A 23,133-nucleotide genomic window follows, 5' to 3' on the forward strand; every position below is an offset into this window, starting at 1 on the left:
AGGACAAGGGAGAATGGTTTTAAACTGAGACGGGAGGTTTAGGTTGGATCTTAGGAGGAAGTTTTTCACCTAGAGAGTGGTGACGCACTGAAACAGGTTGCCCAAAGGAGGCTGTGGGTGCCCCATCCCTGCAGGCATTCAAGGCCAGGCTGGATGTGGCTCTGGGCAGCCTGGGCTGGTGGCTTGTGACCCTGCACACAGCAGGGGGTTCAAATGAGATGATCGTTGTGGTCCTTTTCAACCCAGGCCATTCTATGGTTCTTTGTGCCACCCCCATGGTGCAGAACAACCCCTGTAAGGGGGGTAGATGTGTCACTGGGGGATGTGGGCAGTAGGCACAGTAGGGGTGGATTTGGTGAACCTTAGAGGTCTTCCCCAACCTGGGTGAATCTATAACGGACTGCCTGTGAAAGCCCAACCCTTACACGACCACCACCCCTCCCTGCTGCCCAAGGGGGCCCAGAGTTGGGGCTGGACAATGGCACTGGGTGCTGTGCCCAGTATGGGACAGCCAAGGGGCTGGGGGTGCTTCACCTTATGAGTGGAGGGGGTTGTCAGGGGGCCTCTCAGCCTCTTGGTTTTGCATTTTTCTTATGATTTTGGTGTAAGATTGCAAAGACTGAGGTGCTTTTTGCAGTGTTGGAGCCAGGGTGCAGCACACCTGGGCGGAGGTGAGGACGAGGTGCCAAGAGCCGTTTCACAGTGTTTATGATTTTTATTATGGTGCCTTTTAAGGGCTGTTGTTACTTCTGCATTCAGATGTGGGATGAGCTGTTGTATTTTCAGTTGTTCACTGCTTGATAAAAGCCATCATGGGGGGGGTCATAGGGACATTGGCCCTACAGAGTGGGTAGGCTGCTGGGGCTGTGAGTGGGGCAGCACCAGGACACCAAGGGCAGAGCCCAGAGCAGGGAAAGCAGAGGCAGAGAAAAGGGGCTGGGCACAAACCTATCTGCACAGTTAGGAAGAAACCCACACATTCTCCAGCTCTGTTTTGCATCACCGTGTTTATTGGGCATGCTTAAAAAAACAAACAAACAAAAAACCAAACAGAAATAGAAAACTGAAGAGATGCATAGGCTGCCCTATCGCATGCTCTATGTGCCTACCCAAACACAACTACCTCGGATGCTCATTGTAACCATTGCTGCACCGGGACGCTGCACATGTGGGTGTTGGGGTGTGCTGGGCACAGAACCCGGAGGGGATCCAGGGGTGGAGGTGGCACAGTGAGCAGTGCCCGTAGAGATGCATGCAGCCCAAATCCCACTGCCTGTCCTCTTCCTGCAAGTATGGGTGCAGCCTGAGTGCCCACTGCATCCCAGGTGGGCACACCCTTTTGGGATCCCACCCTCTCCCCACACCTTCCCAACCAAACCAAAGCGGCACCATCCCATCCGCCTCCCTCCCCACGCTCCACTGACCCCCACAGTGCCGAGTGAGGAGGGAAGGGAGGGGAGGAGAGGGGTCCTGGCCAGCAGCCCACCTGCATCCCACCGGGCTCAGCACACGGTGCAGCTGTTGGTTTTGTTCATGGGGGGCCGCAGCCCGTGCTCGTTGGGGAAGGTCTCCCTCCTCCTGCAGAGCGCAGGGCCGAGGCGTCCGGGCAGCTGGGCTTGCTGCAGCAGCTCCCTGAAGACCTCCAGCACGTTCTCGTTGTCCTTGGCTGACGTCTCCACGAAGCGGCTGTTCCAGTCCAGCTCCACCAGTGACAGCGCATCCTCTGCCGGCACCTGCCGCTCACCGCCGATCTCCGCCTTGTTGCCCACCACCACGATGGGAGGGAATTTGTCCTCCTTCACCTCCAGGATCTCCTCCCGCAGACTCTTGACGCTTTCAAAGGATTCGGCATCATCGACAGCATAAACCAAAGCGAAGGCGTCGCTGTTCTGGATGGAGAGCTTCCTCATGGCTGGGAAGGAGTAACTGCCGCTGGTGTCCAGGATCTCCAGCGTCACGGTGGCCCCGCTCACCTCGTACTCCTTGCTGTGCAGCTCCTCCACTGTGCGTCGGTGCTTGGGCTCAAAGGTGTCCAGCAGGAAGCGGCGGATCAGGGCCGTCTTGCCCACGCCGGCAGCACCCAAGAAGACCAAGCGCACATGGCTCTTCTCCTTCCCTACCAGGGACATGGCTGGGAGCAGAGAGGACGGGATGTTCTACAGCTGCCACTCAATGTTTGGCCGTCCCTGGGTGGCTGCAGTGCCGCTGTCCGTTCGTCTGTCCGTTCCTGATCCCGGTTCTGCAAAGTTTGGTGCCACCTCTTTGCAAACTCCCGGAGGACGCTGCTCATCTTTTATCCTGGTTCCAATCTACCATGTGGCACCCGGCTGTCCAATCTCTGTAGGTTTAGGGTGCTGAAGGAAGGGAGGGCAGGGAGGGAGGAGAGCGGGGTGCTGCGGGCCAATCCGCGCCGCGCAGTCTTGGAAAGCCACTGCGGTCCTGGAGAGCACCGTGCTGCGTTGCGCAATTGCATGTGTAACTCGCCGCTGCCAGCAGAGCCGGGAGCTGGCAGCATCACTGTGCTGGGAGATCTGCTCTGGCTTCTTGGCATGGGCTGCTGGGCAGGGAGCCATGGGGGCTCAGCCTCCGCTTGGGTGGCTCATGGGTGGATGTGGCAGGGGATGCCCGCTGGCATCTGTAGCTTTTCTCATCCCTGCGTGCGTACCAGAGCTCGGTTGCAGAGCAAATCGCTGTGGATGGGCTCAACCGCTCTGTGCTTTGCTGAGATAATTGACCGGAGGGGAATGGTGAGAGCTTGCTGAAAACCACACGTCACAGCCTTCATGTCCAACTGTCAGTTATGCAGTGGTTTCATGAAATATTTATCCCGAGGGAAAAACAAAATCTGCCCACAAACAGCACCCTGTCACCTCCACGAGCCAATGCTGGGCGGTGCGCTGGGTATGCTGCCCTGACCACAGACACACTGTGACCTGCATCCCTGCCGGTACCTGGAGCACTGGGGCATGGCACACAGCCGTGAACACAACAACCATGGGCAGCGCTGCGTGTCCCCAGCACCGGCTGTGGAGAGAAAGTTTGGATGTGGGCCACATTCTTGGGCAGCAGCACGGAAAAACTGGGTCAGAGCAGGAGCAGTGCAAGGGCGATGCCCATGGAGCTGCAGACCTTCAGCCCTGGGAAATGGCTGTAAAGTTACAGCTGTCCTGGGTAAATGGTGCAGGAGAAGGTGCTCGGTGTGTGCGTCCGATGGGTGCCCCATCCCTGGAGGTGCTCGAGGCCGCTGGTGGGCCCTGGGCAGCCTGAGCTCAGGGCAGCCAACCCACAGCAGGGGTGGCACTAACTGGGCTTTGAGATCCCTTCCAAACAACCAACCCAACCCAACCATGCTGTGTTTCCGTGATCCTGTGTTCATTGTGTTGGGAGAATGAGGGTTGCTGTTGAGGCTTGTTCATTAGTACGTGGGTTGAGTGCATGGTCTTGGTCACTTTTCAAGGTAGAGTCATAAATCATGAAGCTGATTTCTGAAAGATGGAAGTCCTGAGGACGCCTGTTGAAAAGACAGGACAAGCCTGTAGCATGATTTTGTGTTGGTGGGTTCTTTCCTTAGCTTTGGACTTGCTTTTGTAGTATCAATGCAATTGATTTTCTTTCCACTGCAGATTGCCAGTTTCACCCTTCAGTTTGGGCTGAATCTGCTGGTTTGAAAAGTCTCTTCCACAGGAAGAGTTACTCCCTCCTCTTCATGCCGCACCTTCTCCCACTGTGGTGGTGGCCAAGAGCTTCACTGAGGTAAGCAGCCCTCCCCAGCAGTCTGCTCTGGGCAAGGACAGCACTGGGTCCCTGATGGTGAACCTGGTGCTCAGCCCTCCGGTACGCAGCACTTTGCTCACCCTGTGCTCTGAGCAGATAATGTCCCCAGGGCCATGCCCAGGGTTCACCCGCAGTGAAGCTGAGGTGCAGCAGACACCGTAGGACCTCAGAGAGCCAAAATCTGGGTGGAGGGATGGATCCATAGGGAGTGAAGGGTGCACGTGGCTGATACAGCGACCACATCTTGGTGCCATCAGCTGAACCAAAGATGGCATGTAAGCAAGGCACAACACACAACATTAACCCAGCTTTGGGGACAGTTTAAAGCCAGAAATAGACGTATTTCTTTTCATCAGGAAGGAATTCTGTTCGTGCTTCTTCGCGTCCCCCATCACTTCTCACATCAGCTGTCTGCTGTGCGCTTTCACATCTGTGCTGCTATGGTTACCGAGAGCCTGAAAGGTTCTAAATCTCCCTCAAAGCAACGGAGGATTTCGGAAGTAATCTCGTTAAGAGATGAGCAATGAATATTTCCAAAGGCCCTTTGCATGAGTCTCTCTATGCTTTAGCTGATGGCTGCTGGCAGGAGGGAGCACAGAGTGGGGGGATCCTGTGCCAAGGGTGGGGGGAGAGCATCTCAGCTGCCATTGCAGCCTTTTGCATCCAGCCTAGATGTGACAATGCAGCTCGGATGGGTCAGTTATGGGAACAAACAGCAGCGACTTCATGCTGAGCCCTGCTGCCTTTTGGCTTCAGCATGTGCTCCGTAACAGCATTTGGACAGCGAAGGTTTTCACTTGCTGGCCGACCCAGTGCTCATCTCCACCCCACCCTGCCTGCTCTGCCTCCTGCTTCTGCCCATGGATAAATTCATGGTGTACGTGAGGGTGGCTGCGTGTGCTGCTGTTCCAGCCAAGATGGGAGAAGGGTGGCAATGAGAAACCCCAGTGAGAGCATCCTGAGCCCCCATCGCTGCAGGGCAGAAGCCTGGTGGGGGTCTGGGGTTTGAGGCATCATCTGGAACTGAGCCCTGAGTGGGAGACGTGGTAAAAACAGAAGGGGATCAGGCACCTGAATAGGGCTGGTGATTAATTAAAGGTTCTAACTGCAAGGTGGTATGAGGGCTGAGGTTGGCCAGGCATCAGCAGGGCAAGGGATGGGGAATGGGCAGGGGATGTGCTGCAGCCACAGTCCTGCTGGTGCCATGGCTCCAGTGCTCCCATTAACCCCAGTGCTCTCTGACCCTATTGCTTCTAGTGCTCCCAGTTCTTCCAGTGCCTCCAGTGTTCCCACTGCCCTCAGTGATCCCAGTGACTGCAGAGCTCCCAAATGATTCCAGCGCTCCCAATAACTCCAGTGCTCCCATTGTCCCTGATGCTCCCAGTGCCCCCCAGCAGGCAGCCAGCACCCCCAGTACGACCCGCAGTCACACAGGAGGGGGTTAAAGCCACCCGTTCCCCAGCAGGAGATTAAATCCAAATGGCCTTTGCTTTAGCAACAGGTGAGAGGAGAAATCTGAAACTCCATACATTTTCTGCAGCCCCTGATGCATAGATGTACCGACGCTATATGTGCTCCGTGTCACCGTCTGGAACAGCGTGTTGTGGAGGATCCTGTTCCAGGGTACGTGCTGCCCCGACGGGGAGGGCTCGGCCGCACGGTGACCCCACAGCCGGATGGGGTTGGAGATTAATTAAAGGCTCTAATTGCAAAGTGGCACCAGGGCTGGGGGGTTGCATGTGCTCTCCTGGCCAGGTATTGGTGGAGCGAGTAATGAGAGTGGAGGTGGGGATGGGGATGGGAATGAGAATGGAGGTGAGAAGGGGATAGAATGAGGATGGGGATGGAGATGGGATGGAGATGGGGATGGGAATGGGGATAGGGATGGGGACAGGGATGAGGATGGGATGGGATGGGACGGGATGGGATGGGATGGGATGGGATGGGATGGGATGGGATGGGATGGGGACAGGGATGGAGATGAGAGCCTGGACAGGGATGAAAATGGGGATGGCAATGGAGATGGAGATGGGAATTGGGAATGATGATGGGGACAGGGATGAAGCTTGGAATGGGGTTGGGGATGGGGACAGGGATGGAGATGGGAAGGAGATGCCCTGGTGTGGACATCATTGCTGGTGGCACCAACTGCTTTGAGGGCACTGCATGAGGGCATCCTCCCTGCCCAGCCCCACAGCCCCATACAGCACCTGCTGATCTAGTGGGAGCCGTGTGCAGGACAGAAGAGGTGTGGACAGCATGTACCGGCGGGGTAATGGGAGCCGGGCTGCCTGGAAACACCTCTTGTTAGGACTAAAGGGATTTAGCACAGCTGTTCTCAGGCTCAGAGGAGTTTCTATAGCATCTCTTATCTCGCTTCAGCCAGGATTAGCAGCAGCAGAGAGAAGCTTGCCTCTCTCTGGGCCACCGACATGGCATTTCCTAAGGTGACACCGGGTGAGGCTGTGCAGCAGTGCTATGGGGTCATCTGTGGGTGACAGCTGTGGCATCCTGGGGTCCATGTTCTTTGTGTGCAGGGGTTCAGTCTGGCCCCTTCTCATGCTCTGTACCTGCATGAGCTGCTGAGCATCCTCCTTATGAGGCTGAGCATCCTCATGGGCTGAGATTCTCCCCCATTCAGGGCTGCAGACCAGAGACAAGGAGCTCCTGGCTGTATGGCTGATGCCGCGGCTGGTGCTGACACCCCAAAGCCAGGAGTTCTTTTGCTGTCCTGGGTCAGGATGCAGGTGCTGGATGTGTCCCATCCCATTGGGCCATGCCCCATCACAGCACTCTGTGCTGCACCCCCTCAGCAGCAGGGAGACGTGCAAACAGAGCTCTTTCTTTTTTCAGACTGCATGGAAATGTCAGGCTGTAAACACCCCCCGGTGATGCTGCCATTACCCGCGGTCCCTCTGACCATACAGCCGCGATTCCTTGGGCCATCACAGCCTCAGCATCCCCTTGTCCTTCAGAAGCAAAAAGCATCACTGCGGCAAAAGCAACGTCAGTCTTGGCCCACACGCCTCAGCCGTTGCTTCTTCTGCCATGTCTATGAGCAAACTCCTTCCTGCTCCAGGCGTGAGCAGGGGGAGCTTTATCCCTGAGCCAAGCAGATCACCCTGAGTGCAGCTGACAGCGCTGCAGGAGATCTGCTGGCTCCGTGCACAGCGGGCACTGCCGCCTGTCAGAGCTCCTCATCCCCATGTCCCCTAAATGCATCCTGTCGGTCAGCAGCAGCAGCAGCAGCAGCAGCAGAGTGTGAGGCCGCAGCGCTGGGACACCCCCCTGGGATGGTGACCCCCAGCAGCACTATTGCATTAAACAGGGTCACGGCCACCTGTGCCAGGTGCACTATTGCCTTTGTTTCCTGTGTGCATTGACCCGTGTGTGTGTGTGTAATGTGACTCATAGCCCTTCCAGCACTGTTTGAAGCCATTGTCTGTGGGCTGATGGATGGGGCTCAGTTCCTGCTTGTTGCAACACAGGGATGTGGGAAAGAGGAAGGTCTCAGCTCACAGCTCAGACTCTGCTCCCCGGTCCCTGTGTGTCTCTTTCTGTTGCCATGAACCTCCTTGGGAGCAACTGCAAGGGGGTAAACCAATGGGTTTTACCAAGTAAACCAAGGCAAGGCAACAATGTGCCAGAAACCAATGCAGCTGTGTGCTCCTGCACCTCCTTACAGGTGCCAGAAACCAATGCAGCTGTGTGCTCCTGCACCTCCTTACAGCCAAGAGTTGCCCCCCACGTCGCATCCCTTCTGTGCATGCACAGGGATTCCAAGGGCTGGGAAGGAAAACACGGAGCCCTGGGCAGAGAGCAGCCCCCAGCTGGGGGCAGAGCCCTGGAAAGGCCACAGTGTGGCTTCTGGAAGTCACTCCATGGCTCCCCATGGCTGCATGGCACACATCAGCCCACCTGCCCCTCAGACACCCCTGGCTTAGCGTGGGCAGTGGAGGAGACAGCCATCCCTATGGACTTTATATGTGAGGGGGCCCAAGAGCTGCCAAATCGTCCCCATCTGCCTCAAGCTGCGTTTGGCTACACGGCCATGGGGTCCTGTCCCATATCTGTGTCCATGTGAACCATCACCTGGCAGTGGTTCCGCCCACGTCCCCCATCACAGCCACCCCACACTGTCCCCCATTGCTCAGAGCCCCCACAAGGAGCAGCTCAGTCCAGCAGCCGCTCAGACCGAAGCATTCCTCCCAGTGTCCCTTCCCTCCTTGTCACTGTGCTGTGCCCACCGAGGGCTCAGGCAGCCCCATGAAGCAGAAACGACACGTTCTGGCAGCTGACATCTCCAGGAAGAGTTCAGCATGAAGACAAAAATCACCCTACGGTGAGTTCCTGTTCCCAAGCTGCTGCCCTACAAACCCAGACCACTGCTGGTGCCAAAGAGAAGAAAACAAAGGAGGGGAGGAGGTTTGTTCTGCATCTGTGTATGCAGTGCCAGCAGTGCGGGGTGACCTGGCACCCTGTATGAGCCCTATGGGCAGCAGCAGCATCCCAGGGGGAGGAAGGCTCCTGTTGGTCCCAGCATGTGAGATTCAATTCTGCTTCCCTGTGCAGCTCCTTGGAGGCTGAGCAGCACTCAGGGTCTTGGGAGAGAGGCAGGCAGAAAATGGGCTTATTTCTCTCCTTGGCAAAGCAGAGCATTAAATATCTTCAAAGAGACTTGCTGATTGCGGCTGCTGGGATGGGGGGCTCTGTGCTCAGAGAGGAGGATGGTGGTGGTACGGAGCAGCTTCCCAGCCTCACTGCCTTGTCCCATCACAGCTGGGGGACAGAGCAGCCCCACGGCTCCCAGCCGTCTTCTGCTGCTGCTTTTGGTTCTGGTGAAGGACAAACAGAGGCAGGCGGCCGCCCGGAGCTGGCTCACGGCATCAGAGCTATCATGCAATGTGTCCTATTTGATCTTCAGAAACAAAGAGCGGCGCGGCACGCAGCCAGATTGCTGCAGAGGGGATGGATGGTGCCTCAATGGGAACACACAGCTTTGTAAGAAGGCTGAGCTGGGGATCCCACATACTGCCCCACTGCAGGGCAAGGGCTGCCCCAGCTCTCACCCCACAGCCAGTGTGCATCCCAATGATTTCAGGTGGTTCATATTGGCTCTATGTTGGGGTGCTGCTCCCAAATCCCATCCCCAGGGGTTCCCGATGGCCTCACTGTGCCCAGCACACTGAAGGACGGCTCTGAGATCCCTTACCCCATTGCTGTTCCACAGCCATAACAGCCCCAATGCAGAAGGAGAAGCAAGGAGAAGCAGCTTCACTTCCAGGCTCAGTTAGGGGGGTACTCAGGCTTTTGGTGCCCCCTTGCGGCTGTATTAAGGCTGTGCTGCCATCTGTGTTTAGTGCAGGGTAAGGGATAGGGAGAAAGAAGTTTATCAGTCCAAGGGATGCTGCTGAGGCTGGAGCTTCCTTTCAGTCCCTACACAGTCCATAAAACCATAAAGAAGTCTTTTAGGGCTACCTAAAGCCTTTTAGGGCCATCCTTCCCCCCAGAATGAAATCAAAGAGCTCAGCACCCCCCACTTTTTTTTCCAAACAGTTCACATTTATTATTGATAACAATTAAAAAAATCAAAAGAAAGAATAAACCTTTTAAAGACTATCCGTGTTGTGTTACCAAGAATGAGGTATTATGTATACAAAACATGTACAGGATTTGATATGCATTTGATGGGGAATGGGTGGGTTAAGTGCAGGTGGATGGGGTTAAAAAGGGGCAAAAAAGCAACAGAACAGAAGGAAGAACAACATCAGCACACAGGAGAAGAGCAGGGGATGGGAAATTAATTAGTCAGGCTGTGATGACTGAGTTGTATTGCACAGCACTTTGATTAGAGGAGGACTGACTATGGTTTGTGTGGCATTTCAGCCCTTCCAGCTCTTCGTGCTGTTATGTGCTTTGAGCTCTAAAAGAAAGGTTAAGATTTACAGCAGGAAAACCCCCCCATAGGGTCACTTTTGAGCCAGCTCAAGTGAGAAACAGAAGGAGATTCGGGTGTGAAAAGTGACTGCAAGTCAAAAAGGGTCTGCAAAGCCAGATACACCTCTGGAGAGATGGGGAGTGTTGGATGATGCAGTTTCCTTACAGCTGTCAGCAAAACCACCATCTGAGAGGGGAGAAGGAAAGAAAGGAAGGAAGAAATAGGACCATCCTCACCCTTACAGCCTGGCAGACCCCAGGATGGGAGCAGTGACACCAGAGCAGCGTCCAACTCACACAGCAGCAACTCCAGCAGCCTAAGAGACAAGTCAAACCTCCATCCTCAACCTGTGAGCTCATAAACAGAATTGAGCACTTTGGTAGCTCTGATGGGTTTCACAGCCAGAACTGGTCTGCAGGAAAGATTCTCCTCGTTAAAGAGTCACCTTTCAGAAGTTCTGAGTTATATATATTAAAAAATAATAATAATAAAAGGATAAAAACATTTATACTCAGCTCAGAACCAGTTTCCCTCAGGCAGGGCATTCAGCATCCTCAGTGAATTCTTAAGTGAGTTCTGTTTCCAAGGTGCTCCTCTACCACACAGCCCTGACTCCCCAAGACTTAATAGAGCCAATCAGCCTCCTAGCAAGAACTTCAGCAGCACAGAAGCTCCTCTTTGCCTGGATGAAGTTTAGCTCTCAGACAGACAGACCACGCAGGGTCTAAGCAAGCAAACCACTGCTTTGCCCCATGCAGAAATCTCAGCTCCATTGCCAGCTATGGTCTGTAGCTGCCTGCTGACAGCCCTTTGCTCAGCACTTCTGTGCCTTTCACTGTGCTTGGGACAGGCAGCCCAATGAGGGAGTACCTGAACCAACCTGAAGTAAAAGAGTTCAGGTAGGATTGCTGGGATGCAGGTAGAACAGGGGCAAAATCCAAAAGAACCATTCATTGCTGGCAGCAGCAATAGTGAGGATGGTTGAGCAGGCACCGCTTGCAGCACCCACCACTGTAACACACAGCATGGAGGTCCCTGTGCTCCCCGCCTGCTTTAGAGCTTCTGCTGCTTGGAACTAAAGTGCTCTGCTTCTGACACACACAGGAAAGGATGGGAGGCAGGAGGGACTGAGAAGTGCACAGGAAGGTTGTAACCCATTACCTCCTCTTGGCTGATTTAAGAAGCAAACTCTGCATAAATTCCTCATTAACAGCAAAGCTGCAGTAAGATGAGTTCATGGGGAGCATAGGAAGGAAGCGGGGTGAGGATCCAGCACAGAAATGGAAACAAAACCTCAGGCCAAGTCTAGATCAGTGAGGGAGAGCCTGCTCTCTGCCTGCCTCTACAGTGCTTCAAGCACAAATCCAAGGCAAGAATGAACTGCTTTAACCCATCGACACCCAGAGCTCCGATTCCCCCCAAGAGAGCTCATACAAAAGTTACTATTAGTGTTCACCTGCCCACAGCTGTGGACATGCCTTGGGGGAGGGGGGAAGAAAAATGGACTCACAAAGTCAAGTATCCAGCAACTGCTTTTGTTTGTCTCGGACATCACTTAGTGGCAATGGGAGAACAGTTTGCAGCACTGGAAGCTCAAAGGGGGGATTTAAGATGGCAATAGATGTCCTGACAGGAGACTCGCAGTTGGTTTTTAATGCATTATGGAGCATTTTTGGTAGGGTTTTCCCCCCCCTTTTTTTTTTTTGCTCTTTAACATTTTATACAATTTAAAAAAATAATCTCAACTGATGCACTGATCATTTTTCCTTCCAAGAGAGCCCTTAAGTTGAGAGTTAGGATTCGTGCAAGCACGCTTAAAAATAGTTATGGCTGAGTTAGGAAAAAGGTTCAGGTTAAGAGACAGGAGGTGGGATCTTACAAGGACCAAAAAACACTACGTTTAAAATTCAAACAGCTTCTTTACTATCTACAAAAGGCTTTAGTGGGGGCAGGGTCGGTTGTTTTTTTGCACAATTGCCAGTTGTATTGCAGTCAGCTGCCACAGGTGAAGGTCTGGCCATGTCATCCTTTGCTTTTCCTCTGTTGTGGCACTACCTGGAAATCATGGAGCTGGAGTGGGACTGGCTGGAAGAGGTGGTGGCAGCACTGAGCTGAGAGAATCCGCTGTGGCTTGATTCAAGGCTGGTCATAGATCCTCTGCAATTAAAACCCAAGCAGTTGTACACTTCAGATTTAGTTTTCTGCAATGTATCTACATTGTATTTCTTTGCACCCTGAATAAAAGTAATTTTGGTGCAGGTGCTTAAAAGCTTTACTGCTTTACCATGTAAGATAATGGGGACAGCAGAAAACCTTGCAAAGAAGAAATGCTGGTTAAAAAGACTGAGTTTAAGCAGGTATCTCAATAGGCAGAGAGCTGAACCAACTCAGTTCTGTACTGAGCTGCATCTGTTTCAGCACAACCTGCCAAGCCCTGCAACTCAAAGTGCTTTCAAAGAAGAGCAAGGTAATAAATGATGATTAGAATGAGAAAACTGATTGGCCCCTTTTTAACATTATTTGCTCTTATCGCTAATATATATTTTTTTTCCAATGCCAACTAAGGGTTATTTAGCTTGCTTTATGACACTAATGATACTCCATTATGAAATACAAGCCCTCACAATTTCTTTCTACTTGATATTAGCACCAAAAGGGTTTGACACATCGGCTGCCCTTTATGATCCCTGGCCAGACATACCTGAAATCTTCAGATCCTATCACTTCAGTATAGTACATCACTTTGCATTTGTGAGATGAGACCTGCAGAGATGCTAGCACATCATCCACACGAGGCAGGTTGGTTGCAGCACAGGCAGGCATGCTATGAAATTTCCACTGGAGAATATAGAAGCCAGGCCACCTGGTCACATGCGATCCCTAGAAGCAGCCACAGCCAAAATTGAACTTGGTTAACACAAGGATCTGTACACCTGAAATTTATTTTCTGGGCTTAGAAAGACTGCCTACATGTCCATAGTTTTGTCCCCTCCCAATGCCAGTTATTTCAGCTGCTCAGCCAACCAGCAATGCTGGTCAGCTGGGCTCTGGACATAGCATAATGTTATAACAGAATATCAGAGGTGCCTTTTTTCACCCTCCCTCTCCCTCCCTATATAGGATTTATACACACTTGAAAGTACAAAGTCCTTGGTTAAAACAGTCTTTTCTCCCCCATTTATTCTCATTCAGTGGCTGTGCTTTGAGGCTGTGAGAAGAGCACAAAGGTTCTGCCTCACAGAATGAAGAAGCGTAATTCAAAAAGTCACTGTCCATAATTCCAAAGGTCTAACACTTTCAATTCGATCAAGGCTGTTCGACTCTCATGTCAAGCCATAAGGAGTAATGGTGGCAGAGGATGATTGTAAACATGCATCATGTAAAAGCACATTTTCATAAAGAAGTTTTGCAAATGCCATTAAAAGAAACAATGAAGCATTTGGGGAACCTTGGCCACAGGGACCTCCCTGAGGTGTCTGTTAGAGAAACAAACATAACTCAGTCTTCTTTTACTTCTCTCATTACTGAGGCAAGACACCAGGATATCCTTCAGCTCTTAATAATAGTGCTCTTAATTACAGCACAAAGCACACCTGGATACTTTCTGCACATGCATTATGTTCTAGGTAACTATCCTCTGCTCTTTGCTGATCAGCCTCAATCACTGTCAGACTGATGCAAGCTCCCTTTACATCAGATCCCATGTAAATTCCCCCTCCCATGAAGCATGCAGCTCAGAACAGAAGCTGAAATGTCGGCCAAAAGCAAGCAGACAATCCGGAGCTGAATCACCACTCAGTCAACAGTAATGTCTGTGAATTAGAACATGTAGTTTAGGAGCTACTTCAATCTGTTTCCACACAGTAATTCAATAGTCTTACCTGCACGCTTTCCCCTTCTTTGCAGATAAGAGGAGATTCCACCATGCTGTAATCACAGCCCAGCTGCCAGGCTTTGTCTATCAATTGGACGTTGTTGCCACCAGGAGATGTGATACTATGAGCTCCCAGAGAGTCTTTTTTAGGAGGTTGTGGAGCTCTCTTGGAATGAAAGATGTTAAAAACAATGTCGCCTTTACACACATCAAAATCCCATGTGATCACAGATGAGGCATCCACAATCTGAATGAGAACCTGGGATAGGAGAGGAGTCATATTAGAGAGTCGCAGTTTGCTTGGTAAAGGTAGAAACTCTTATCAGAAAAGAAGAGAGCTTTTTATTGCTGGGCTTAATTTAGACTTTCAGAAGGCATTTTAAATAGAAGTTTCCTCCTGCTGGTGTGCCCTTATTTTAACACATAACCTTCAGAATCTCTTGAGTGGCTTCTGAGAATATTATTTGTCTTCTATGCTCATTCCATTCAGAGCCACATCCTTTTAAGCAATAATATCCTCTAAATGGCAACAAGATGATATCAGAAATGGCCACAAACTTCAACTGCTAAGCATTATAGCATACCAGAACAACAAGGTGAATGCAGGGCAACTAAATCTCATTCTGAACCACTTTCAGTTCAGGAGACAAACCCTAAAGCAGAGTGTTGAGATGGAAGAATAGGCTGCAGCCATACCTCATGGGGAGCTCCTTTGAAGACACTTGCAGACTGGTAGATTGTTTCAGTCCAGAGCTTTATATCTTCATTTTCCAGCTCTTCTGCTGTCCGGTAGAGGGACTTGGGAACCAGCCCACCCTCTGGTACTTCACACTGAAAACATAAACAGTCATTAAGAGGTGTGCCCTCTATACAACCTCCTTGCTTTCAGTGTCTGCTAGTTTCAGAAACAACATTGCATTCAGTAAGTATTTTGAAGAACGAGATGAAAGAATTGTACGTACAGTGCATCGTATGTATGTACACTTTGCACAAGCCACTAAAATAAATATCCAGTTTGCAAAAGTTTGCAGAATCAGATGCCAGAGGAATCATACATGCCAGATTTGCTTCATACACAAGAGCTGCCTTTACAGAAAATGACTGAGCAAATGGCATTGTCATCACTTAGGCTGCCCTACGCTGAAAACATGCAGGAGCCTCTTAAAAATCATGGCTGCAGCAACTCAGAATTGAAAGAATTGGGCCTGCAGAGACCTGAGGGAATTGGTGTAGATGAATGCAAGGACTAAAGATGGAGGAGAGAGACAGTAAGTTTCCAAACAAGGTGGAAGGATATTGCAGTGAAGAAAGTAAGAGTTTTCAAGTTACAGCTGTCTTGACAGCTGAGTACTGGAAGTGATTACACAACATCCTGAAGCACAACTCTTTATTAAGAAGCCTCCAGCAACAAAGTTTGACAGCAGCCTGCTCAGGAACGGGTTCCATAGAAGTGTTTGGGGCAGCAGAAATATTGCATAACCGAATTACAGGAAAGAATTGAAAGAACCTTCGAGAAGCCATTTTTGTCCAAACATCCCAAAGAAAGAAGAAAAAGACCCTGTTATTGCCTGTGAGCAGCAGGAAGCATTGCAGCAATTTGCTTTCTGGTAACCTTCACTTCTGCTTACTCAAGCAGTAGATTTTACCCACTTCTCAAGCTATGAATTACACAGTACAAACTTTCCACTGCAGCTACTGCTGCTTTAAAAAGCAGCCCACATAAACAAATGGCCTACTCTAAAACATCTAGCAGTGCTCCATTGTAGTATGAGACCATTAGAAAAGAACTAGATGCATTCTCAAGAACAGTACAGAAATTAATCTAGAAAATGTCAGCAGGGGCTTAAAAAGCAAGCCTGGAATTATCATGTTTTAACACAGCTGAATACAAAAAGCTAACAATAAGCCAATCAAACAGGATCTAAATGTTATGTGTTGGAAGCTCCAGAAAATGCCTGAGTTGCAGTGACAAACATGGAGCAAAAAAATCTTCCAGCACTGTTGTATGTTCTGTTGATGGATTTAATTGACATCTACAGCCTGGGTAGGAAACAGCTGTTAAGGCACATGACAAGGGACTGAGAAATTGCAGTACACCCCAGAAAAAAACACTGTTTTCAGTTCCATGTGGTCAGCACAGATCCCACATATGAGACTCAGCTGTTTGTTAAACCCTGCTAGCAGCTGGGTCATGCTCCTTATGGTATCAGTCAGTTCATTCAGATGATGCAGGCTTTTCTGATTAGTTGGTGGTGACGGTGGCCAATGAGGCCTGGTAGTTAAAATGAAACATTTTCAATTGGGCTCATGCATGTCAGAATCTTTTTTGACCACTGACTTTCCTTGGACATTGAACCATATATCTTGTAGTGGTTTTAAGTGAGAAAAGGGATAAACAGCACCTAAATGGGCACAGAATTATTTTGACACATTTAATCACTGGTATAATTTGGCCTCTGATGGTGACAATAGAGCTTTTGCACTTCTGGCAGACTGGTGGGGATATTTCTGAGTCTCTAGAATATTTGAAATCTAAGGGTGATGGTAGACCATAAAATGGCATGGTCTAGCACACTGGCTATAGCTAACCTTTCATCTTGCTGCCACGAAGAGGAAATAAAAGATCTTACACTGCATCTTATGCCCTCACAAAGATGCAAACAACAGAACCACGCATGGCTCCAGGCACCTATATTGCACACAACAAATGCAAAGGTCAAGAACTGTGGTCACACAATGGCCACAGTCAGCCACCGTGTCTCCAAAGCTTGGAATTCAGTTCTCCTCTTCAAAGGCTTCCTTTTGAATTCTGACCAAAACCAACAGGCTTCTTTGTTTAGAGGAGCGAGGGGGGAAAAAAGAACGAAAACCCACAAGTAAGTCCCTGTATGTACTAGTTTAAATTCATACCATGCACTCTCCACCAAGAAAATCAGGAATAATTTCTTTATCGATGTAATCCAGCAATCCCCCAGGTCCCTGGTAGTCATTTCCAGCATAAATAAGGAATTTCTTTCTAGTGTTGTCATCAATGAATGGACTGACCTGTAAATGAAGAAAAATAGATCAGGATCCCAGGTTTGTCTTCAGAAAGTTCTGAAGAAATCAGTTTGACCACATCAAGTGTTACTACCTTTGTTACACAAAATTCACGTCACAAAAAAAAAGCTAAATTCACTGGCTATATCTTAGGTTTGACTTCTAAATCCATTCCAAGTATCCTATTAAAAGAGATGCATCCAAAGGAAGCATTTACTGCCTATAAAGCCCAATTAAGAGCTTTTACAAACTACAAATGAAGAGGAGCCTGCTGAGAAAGACCTTCAATTAAAAACATACCAGTGTCCAAAGAACAGGGAATACTCGAGGTGCTCTCAGGATAAGAAGACGACCCAAAGTCTCAGGGTAATTAGCTTCTACCACCTCGATGATTCTTAGCAATGCTTTGACACCAGGCCTCCATAAATGCCGCATGTTTAAGCCTTCTAGATCTACTAGGCAGGTCCAAGAGCTAAATTTTAAGAGACAGGAAGGAAAAATAAATTTCATATGGAAAAAAAAATAATCTACTTGCTGGTTCAGGTGGGAAGACAGATATCAGCCTGCACAGGGGCAAGTGAGATGCACATGTCCAGGACTCTGAAATGTAAGAACCTTATTGCATGTAAAAGTGTGATTACAATTCAGTTAGTTCTGCTATCAGATCTCAGGAAGAGAAGCTTTTCTTATAGGATTAAATGCATTCTTAAGACAAAATACTGAGCGTTAGCATATGCTTTATTTATTTCCCAAGCTCCTGTCTCACCGTGGGCATGGACTCAAGATGTACAGCTGGGCTGTACTAGCTTGCACCCATGAAACCATGTGCAATGTTAAAACGAAACAAGAAGCATTTGTTGTTTCATATGTAGTCCTCAAGCAAGTGTTGTGCTTCCATCAGGGTTGGAAGTCACTCAAGTATTGATTAGGGCAGGTCTCAGTTAACAGTATCTGTGCTTCTATCTGTATGTGAAACACAGACTGCCCTTTGCTTGGTCCATTTAATAAATGAAACAATGCACAATGTCATCCCACTTTCTTTACCCCCCACAGTGATGTGGGGGGTAAATAATAATAATAATTGATGTCTTTTACCTTATTGGTCTGCCAAACACTTTCGTATTCTCTTCACATCGCCTCAGGCCTTCTTCATTTATGGAAAGAACCTGCACAAGAAAACAGTCTGTCTTGAGAAGACAGTCTAACACTCAGTAGGTAGGATGAAGAAATGTTCATAACCAAAGTCTAATTAGAACTACAAGCTCAAAACAGCACCAAGTTATCTAGAGGCTGGCCCCTTTATCTAGAGGTTACTATGGCCATGACTGTCACTATTACTGAAAACCTGGAATTCTGCAATCTTTCTGCCTGGAAGCAGAAAATAACGGTACGAGCGCTGCCTTTAGAGAGCATTAAAAGAAAGTATTCTTCCTTTAAAAATAAGTTAATCTAATCCTCGTGATACAGCCTTGAAAAAGTCTGAGCGTGTTATTTTCTCTTCTGCACAAATGCAGAGACTTGAGCTCGAAGCAGCACATAAACTGCAGAAGAACCTACAAGAGTGCTAACCAATAACTACAGGAGCTGCCAAGAACTACGCCTTCCCACCATCGGTTTGCAGTTGGAAAGAATGCAGAAGGACCAGGAGCTTTCAGATGTATTCAAACTGAAAACAGACGGACAGAGTACATCAAAATATCCAGTGTGATGAATGTTCTGGCAGAAAAGGAAGTTTCTAAATGAAAATATCACATTGTTAGCAACTTGCTGGCTCCAAAAATACTTACGTATCGAAGCAAGGCCTCTTCCCCCAGAGCTCTCACTAAGCCTTTGGTATCCATCTGTCCCAGCCTCAGCACATACAGCGGGCGGCCATCTGAATAACAAGGACAATTACATCATCATAACATAACCTTTATTTTTACAGTAATAAATACAATAGAGTAAAGCAGTTTTATGCTAAAAATCCAAATGCAAATGAGCCATATTCAGCTCTAACTTCGTTGTACAAGTGGAAGGAGGAGTACCCGGAGCAGATGGCAACATGAGCTTAACCTTGCCCAGTCACATCACAAGTTCACCAGTAAATGAACTGCTTACAGCAACCACTGCGGACAGATGCTACACTAAGTACTAAGAGCTAAAGAAACAAAATGTCAGCCTCCAGTTTTGCTTTCTGCATGACATTGTAGGGAATGGGCACACAGCCTCCCTTATGCAGTTTGAGCCTGGGGAACACAGAGTCTGATCCAAAGACGACCTTCAGATGACTCTCTGCATTCAAGAGGTTGCCTTCTCACAGTCCTCTTGCCACACCATGCTGCTGTCCTGGGATACAGAGGCTTAACAGCTGCATTATCTGAATTTAAGAATTAAAGGTTATATTGCTGGTTCTTTCTAACAGGTTCTAGTTGTCTGAACTAGTTTCCATCCTCCTCCCAAAGATCTGATGCATTTGTTAAGCTTTGCTCCACCTATTTTAGCACACAATAATCACCCAATTACAGAACTAAACATGCTATTTAAAAAAAGGAAAAAAATAAAAAGCAATAAAAGGCAGTTTTCTCCATAAAAATCTCCCTCAAGTTCTGATGTCTGTTTCCATCACTCAGCAACTGCAGACAGAGATAACCAACCATCATTAAGCCCTTCGGGAGTCAAGGAAAGAAGCTGTCAGGGTATGCAATATCAAAAACAAATTGCAGAGCCAAACCAAGTTGCTTATTTAGCAAGGACAATGCCCCGGGAAAGTTCTCAGGGTCATCTGATATTTAATCAGATGGTCTGAAAAACAATATTGTTTTAACACCAGCACACACTTATCTTGTTTGTTTTTTGAAACACTACACAAAAAAGCAGTTAAGCTTCCTAGTAGGTTCCCCTCCCTCACAGATGCACACGCATGCAAAACTAAGTAGTTTACTGACCCTCCTCCACCCAAATGACACATGAGGTCTCAACTGACAGCGCTGTGTATTTAATTCAAGCTTAATCATTTAAACAAACATTTGACTGCAGCACTCCTGACACTCTAAAAGCCACGCATGTAAAGAAACACCGTGCAACCTGAAAGCCAAGATGTTAACTTTTACACTGATGGCTTCATTGAGACAGCACTGTTGCTTCTGCTATAGCACTAAGAACTATGCAGAGTTCTGCTAGCTTAAGTTTGGCACATCTTGCTTATTAAGGGAGGCAAGGTGCAGAACTGGAAAATAGAACTTAAAAAGCTGCCCATTACATTTTTAAATTGTAGAGAATTAGGGCTGATTTTTCAAGTCTGTTTCCATTATTGACAGCCCTGCTGCATTTGAGGGTATGGCCCAGAAGAGATCAAAGACACTGAGGGGAAAAGGAAAGGCACATGAAGTTCACCATGCTGAAGAGCTGCTTAGAAGAGCATTAAAGACTCTGGTGTGTTTTGCACCTTCCTGCTCACTGGCAGGAGCCTGTTATGTGACTGGAGAGCAATGACAAGGAGTGACAGAGAACTGTGAATCCATTCCCCCTTTTTTTCCTACAGTCTTACGATCACATTCTCAATTTCCATTTTCTAAGTCTGTCCAACGCAGAGCAGCAGGGCAGAGCCATTCAGGCTCATTCTCTTTATAGCAATAAAGCTTCTGCTGTGTCCTCCTGGCCAGGACTGCAGACAGCTTCCTGTTATCTTCTTTGTAACAGGAAGAATTGGCAGAAACAACGGTGCCTAGTGGGGAAAGGACTACAGCAGAAGGACAGAGATAGCTCACAGTAAGAGACCATTTCCTTATCAACAGAGCCCAGCATGCCTCAAGCAATGAGTTCCAAAACACTTCATTACTGTGCACGCACTGGCAACAAAACCAGTGCACAATAAAGCCAGCTGAGGGACAAGGGAGCATATCGCATATAGTCTTCCATGTTTTAAAGATCTGGCCATGCCACACCATACAAATACAAATTCAACCAGAGTTTCCTCCCAACTTAAATAAATCCGCTCTATTCGGTGTTTCTGCAACATTCCACTTCTCTTCATTAAACTGACTGTAATTCCAAATAAGCATTTACGGCATGAGCAGACCTATCCAACATCAGAAATAAGTTGATTAGGAAAACACACTTCTTTACAAACATCTCTTAATCACCACAACAGAATACTCAGCATTTGCATAACACTGTTCTAAGCAACTCAGAGCAGTAGAGAAGTGCAATTAGTTGTTGTTTTTAAAGGTAATGGCATAGCAGAGCTCTTCACAGAGTTAAACACGTTGGTGTTAGTCAGAAAGATTACAACCTAGCAGGCTGCTCCCACTACCTTAGAAGCTGGCAACATGAATTTAAATACGTCCAGTATAAAGTAATGGAGAAGACCTATCCAGCTTTCTAGTTGCCTCTAGCTAACAGAGGAACCATTACAACCTTTCATGTAGAACATAAAAAGGCTGGCCTATATCCACAACATAGATCATCATACCTTTGTCATGATGATGCCAGCCTCCTGCATAGTAATCCTGGAGTACTTGAGGAGGATTCCAGGTATCTAAAATATAGTCTACCTGATGCTGCTTACGCCACGTTAGAGACTGGCAAAGGATCTCTCTCGCTTTATCAATGTTGAAATCCCGGGCACGGAGGAATCTTAAAATGTGCTCATCCTTTGGGATCTGTTAGAAAGGACAACAAACAAAAAAACAAAACCAAACACGATAGCTTTGTATTCAAGGTTTGAAACTAGCAGAACAAAAGGGTGAACAAGAGGAGCTAAAAAAGGTGTAAGCCTGGCACCAGGGCAAGAGGATGGTACAGAACACTCTAAGTCTCTTTCAAAACTAAACCTAAGTCCCGTCAGGTACTGCAGTTACTATCATTTGAAGGATATAAACCTGAAGTCTTACAGTGATTTACATCTGTGTGACCATAATAAGTTAGTCCAATTTAAATGAACGTAGTGACAAAACACAGACTGCTCTTCATTGTTAAGTAACAGGAAGGCCTGGAAACTGAGATAGATAAGAAAGTCAGAAGCAACTGGAAAACCCTCAGGTTTTCTCTCAGTGCTTTAATGGGCCACATTGATTCCCTTGTGCACACAGATTTATGAGCACAATGTTGGCCAAAGCTAACACATGTAAAAAATAAAGTTATTCTAGAACCAGGAAGGCTTGTAAAACTGATGTTATTTCCATGCTGGATTATTCATGTTCTGGGAGGCATTCACACTCATCAGTTAAGCACCTCAGCAGGAAAGTCAGATGGACAGTCACAATATTCTATCGCTGGTGTAAAGACTTAATTTGGGTATTTTGTTTTGATTACAGAGGGCCACTTATCAAAACTAGTTAAGATCACAAGACATGGTATGTTTGACCAGGTCTGCCTTGCATCTCACATATCAAGAGAGCCACAAGTAATAAACAGGAACTTACTTTGCCTTTGTGTGTCTCTTGGAGCCACTGTCTCAGCCGAATGAGGCAGCTTTCCTGCATGGGTGTCAAGTCGCCCAGATAACGCTTGATGTAGTCTGCATCCAGCTTGTCTAAAAGGAGATGTATGTGTGATTAAAGTGGTCCTGAACTGACCTAACCAAAACAGCAAATGATCTTATATACTGATATGTGAGACAGGAGTGGCGGCACTGTGTTCTCTGCAGAGTTGAATGAAATTTCTCTGAATCAATGAAAAGATGAGCAAACAAACAGGCAGTTAAACTGAGAAGATTCATTCTTCTGCAACTAAGAAAGAAGTGAAAATGGGCATTTACAAAAGCTTTTTTTCCACAGTATATTCAGACTTGTCAATTCACAGCAATCACAGGGCTTGATCCTTCTGGAAATATTAGAGAAGCTCTGACCTAAGCCTTTCCCAAATGCCCTTACTGACAGCAGAAGGAAGATAAAACAGAATACTGTGACCTGGGAACTTCCCTCCTCATTATTGCTGCAGTTAAACCCATCCCAGAATTTCTGGGCAAGATGCAGGCTACTGATTTGCAACCCAATGCACAAAGAGAAAAGCTTCTCCACTCTTCTGATCTTCATTCACTAAAAAGACAAGCTGATAACAGCTCTTCAAGCTGCTGTTTTCAGTTACCCAGGAGTAGTGCCGCCAAGAGCCTCTACAGTACAAAGAATCGCACTAAAACAAGTCAAACCACCATACCATCAGGTGTTCCTGCTGTAAGCTCTGAGGGGCTGCTTGAGGTGTTGAGGATCTCCTTATTGTTCAAGCCCTCCTTTGTGGCAGAATCTGGCACATTAATAGCAGGTGAAACTGGTCGTCTTGTGTGGGATGTGCTGCTCTCCAATTTACATGCAACAGGAGGAGTCCAACGAGGAACAAAGGTTATTCCTTCTTCCTCCAGCTGCTTCAGGTAGTACTCTATTATTTCCTTTCCCTTTAAAAAGGAGACTTTACTTCAGCTATCAAAAATACCTTCAGACACAAAAAGGATTGGTCTGGAAACCCTTTATGTGGCCAGACCTTCCAAATACAGACCTACACACACACTGCCCTAGTCTACACACGGCCC

General features: G+C 48.0%; 2 protein-coding genes across 2 annotated transcripts in view; both read right to left on the reverse strand.

The window, feature by feature from the left end:
- Positions 1-988: 988 nt before the first annotated feature.
- On the reverse strand, positions 989-2,958 carry LOC107321967 (ras-related protein Rap-2a-like). Its single transcript, XM_015879507.2, has one exon. It carries the CDS (start codon positions 2,127-2,129, stop codon positions 1,503-1,505), a length of 627 nt encoding a protein of 208 aa, XP_015734993.1. The 5' UTR covers positions 2,130-2,958; the 3' UTR covers positions 989-1,502.
- Positions 2,959-11,611: 8,653 nt separating this feature from the next.
- Positions 11,612-23,133, reverse strand: part of SEC14L1 (SEC14 like lipid binding 1) — a 31,430-nt gene continuing 19,908 nt past the window's right edge. Inside the window, exons 6-16 of the mRNA XM_015879996.2 lie at positions 22,764-22,998; positions 22,031-22,140; positions 21,079-21,268; positions 18,413-18,501; positions 17,721-17,791; positions 16,926-17,097; positions 16,497-16,631; positions 14,283-14,417; positions 13,594-13,845; positions 12,414-12,592; positions 11,612-11,869 (exon numbers count right to left, since the gene is read on the reverse strand). Of these exons, the coding sequence (XP_015735482.1) occupies positions 11,764-11,869; positions 12,414-12,592; positions 13,594-13,845; positions 14,283-14,417; positions 16,497-16,631; positions 16,926-17,097; positions 17,721-17,791; positions 18,413-18,501; positions 21,079-21,268; positions 22,031-22,140; positions 22,764-22,998 (1,674 nt within the window). The 3' untranslated portion in view covers positions 11,612-11,763. The remainder of the gene's footprint in view (positions 11,870-12,413; positions 12,593-13,593; positions 13,846-14,282; positions 14,418-16,496; positions 16,632-16,925; positions 17,098-17,720; positions 17,792-18,412; positions 18,502-21,078; positions 21,269-22,030; positions 22,141-22,763; positions 22,999-23,133) is intronic.

Source organism: Coturnix japonica, chromosome 18 (assembly GCF_001577835.2).
Source record: "Coturnix japonica isolate 7356 chromosome 18, Coturnix japonica 2.1, whole genome shotgun sequence".
NCBI lineage: Eukaryota > Metazoa > Chordata > Aves > Galliformes > Phasianidae > Coturnix > Coturnix japonica.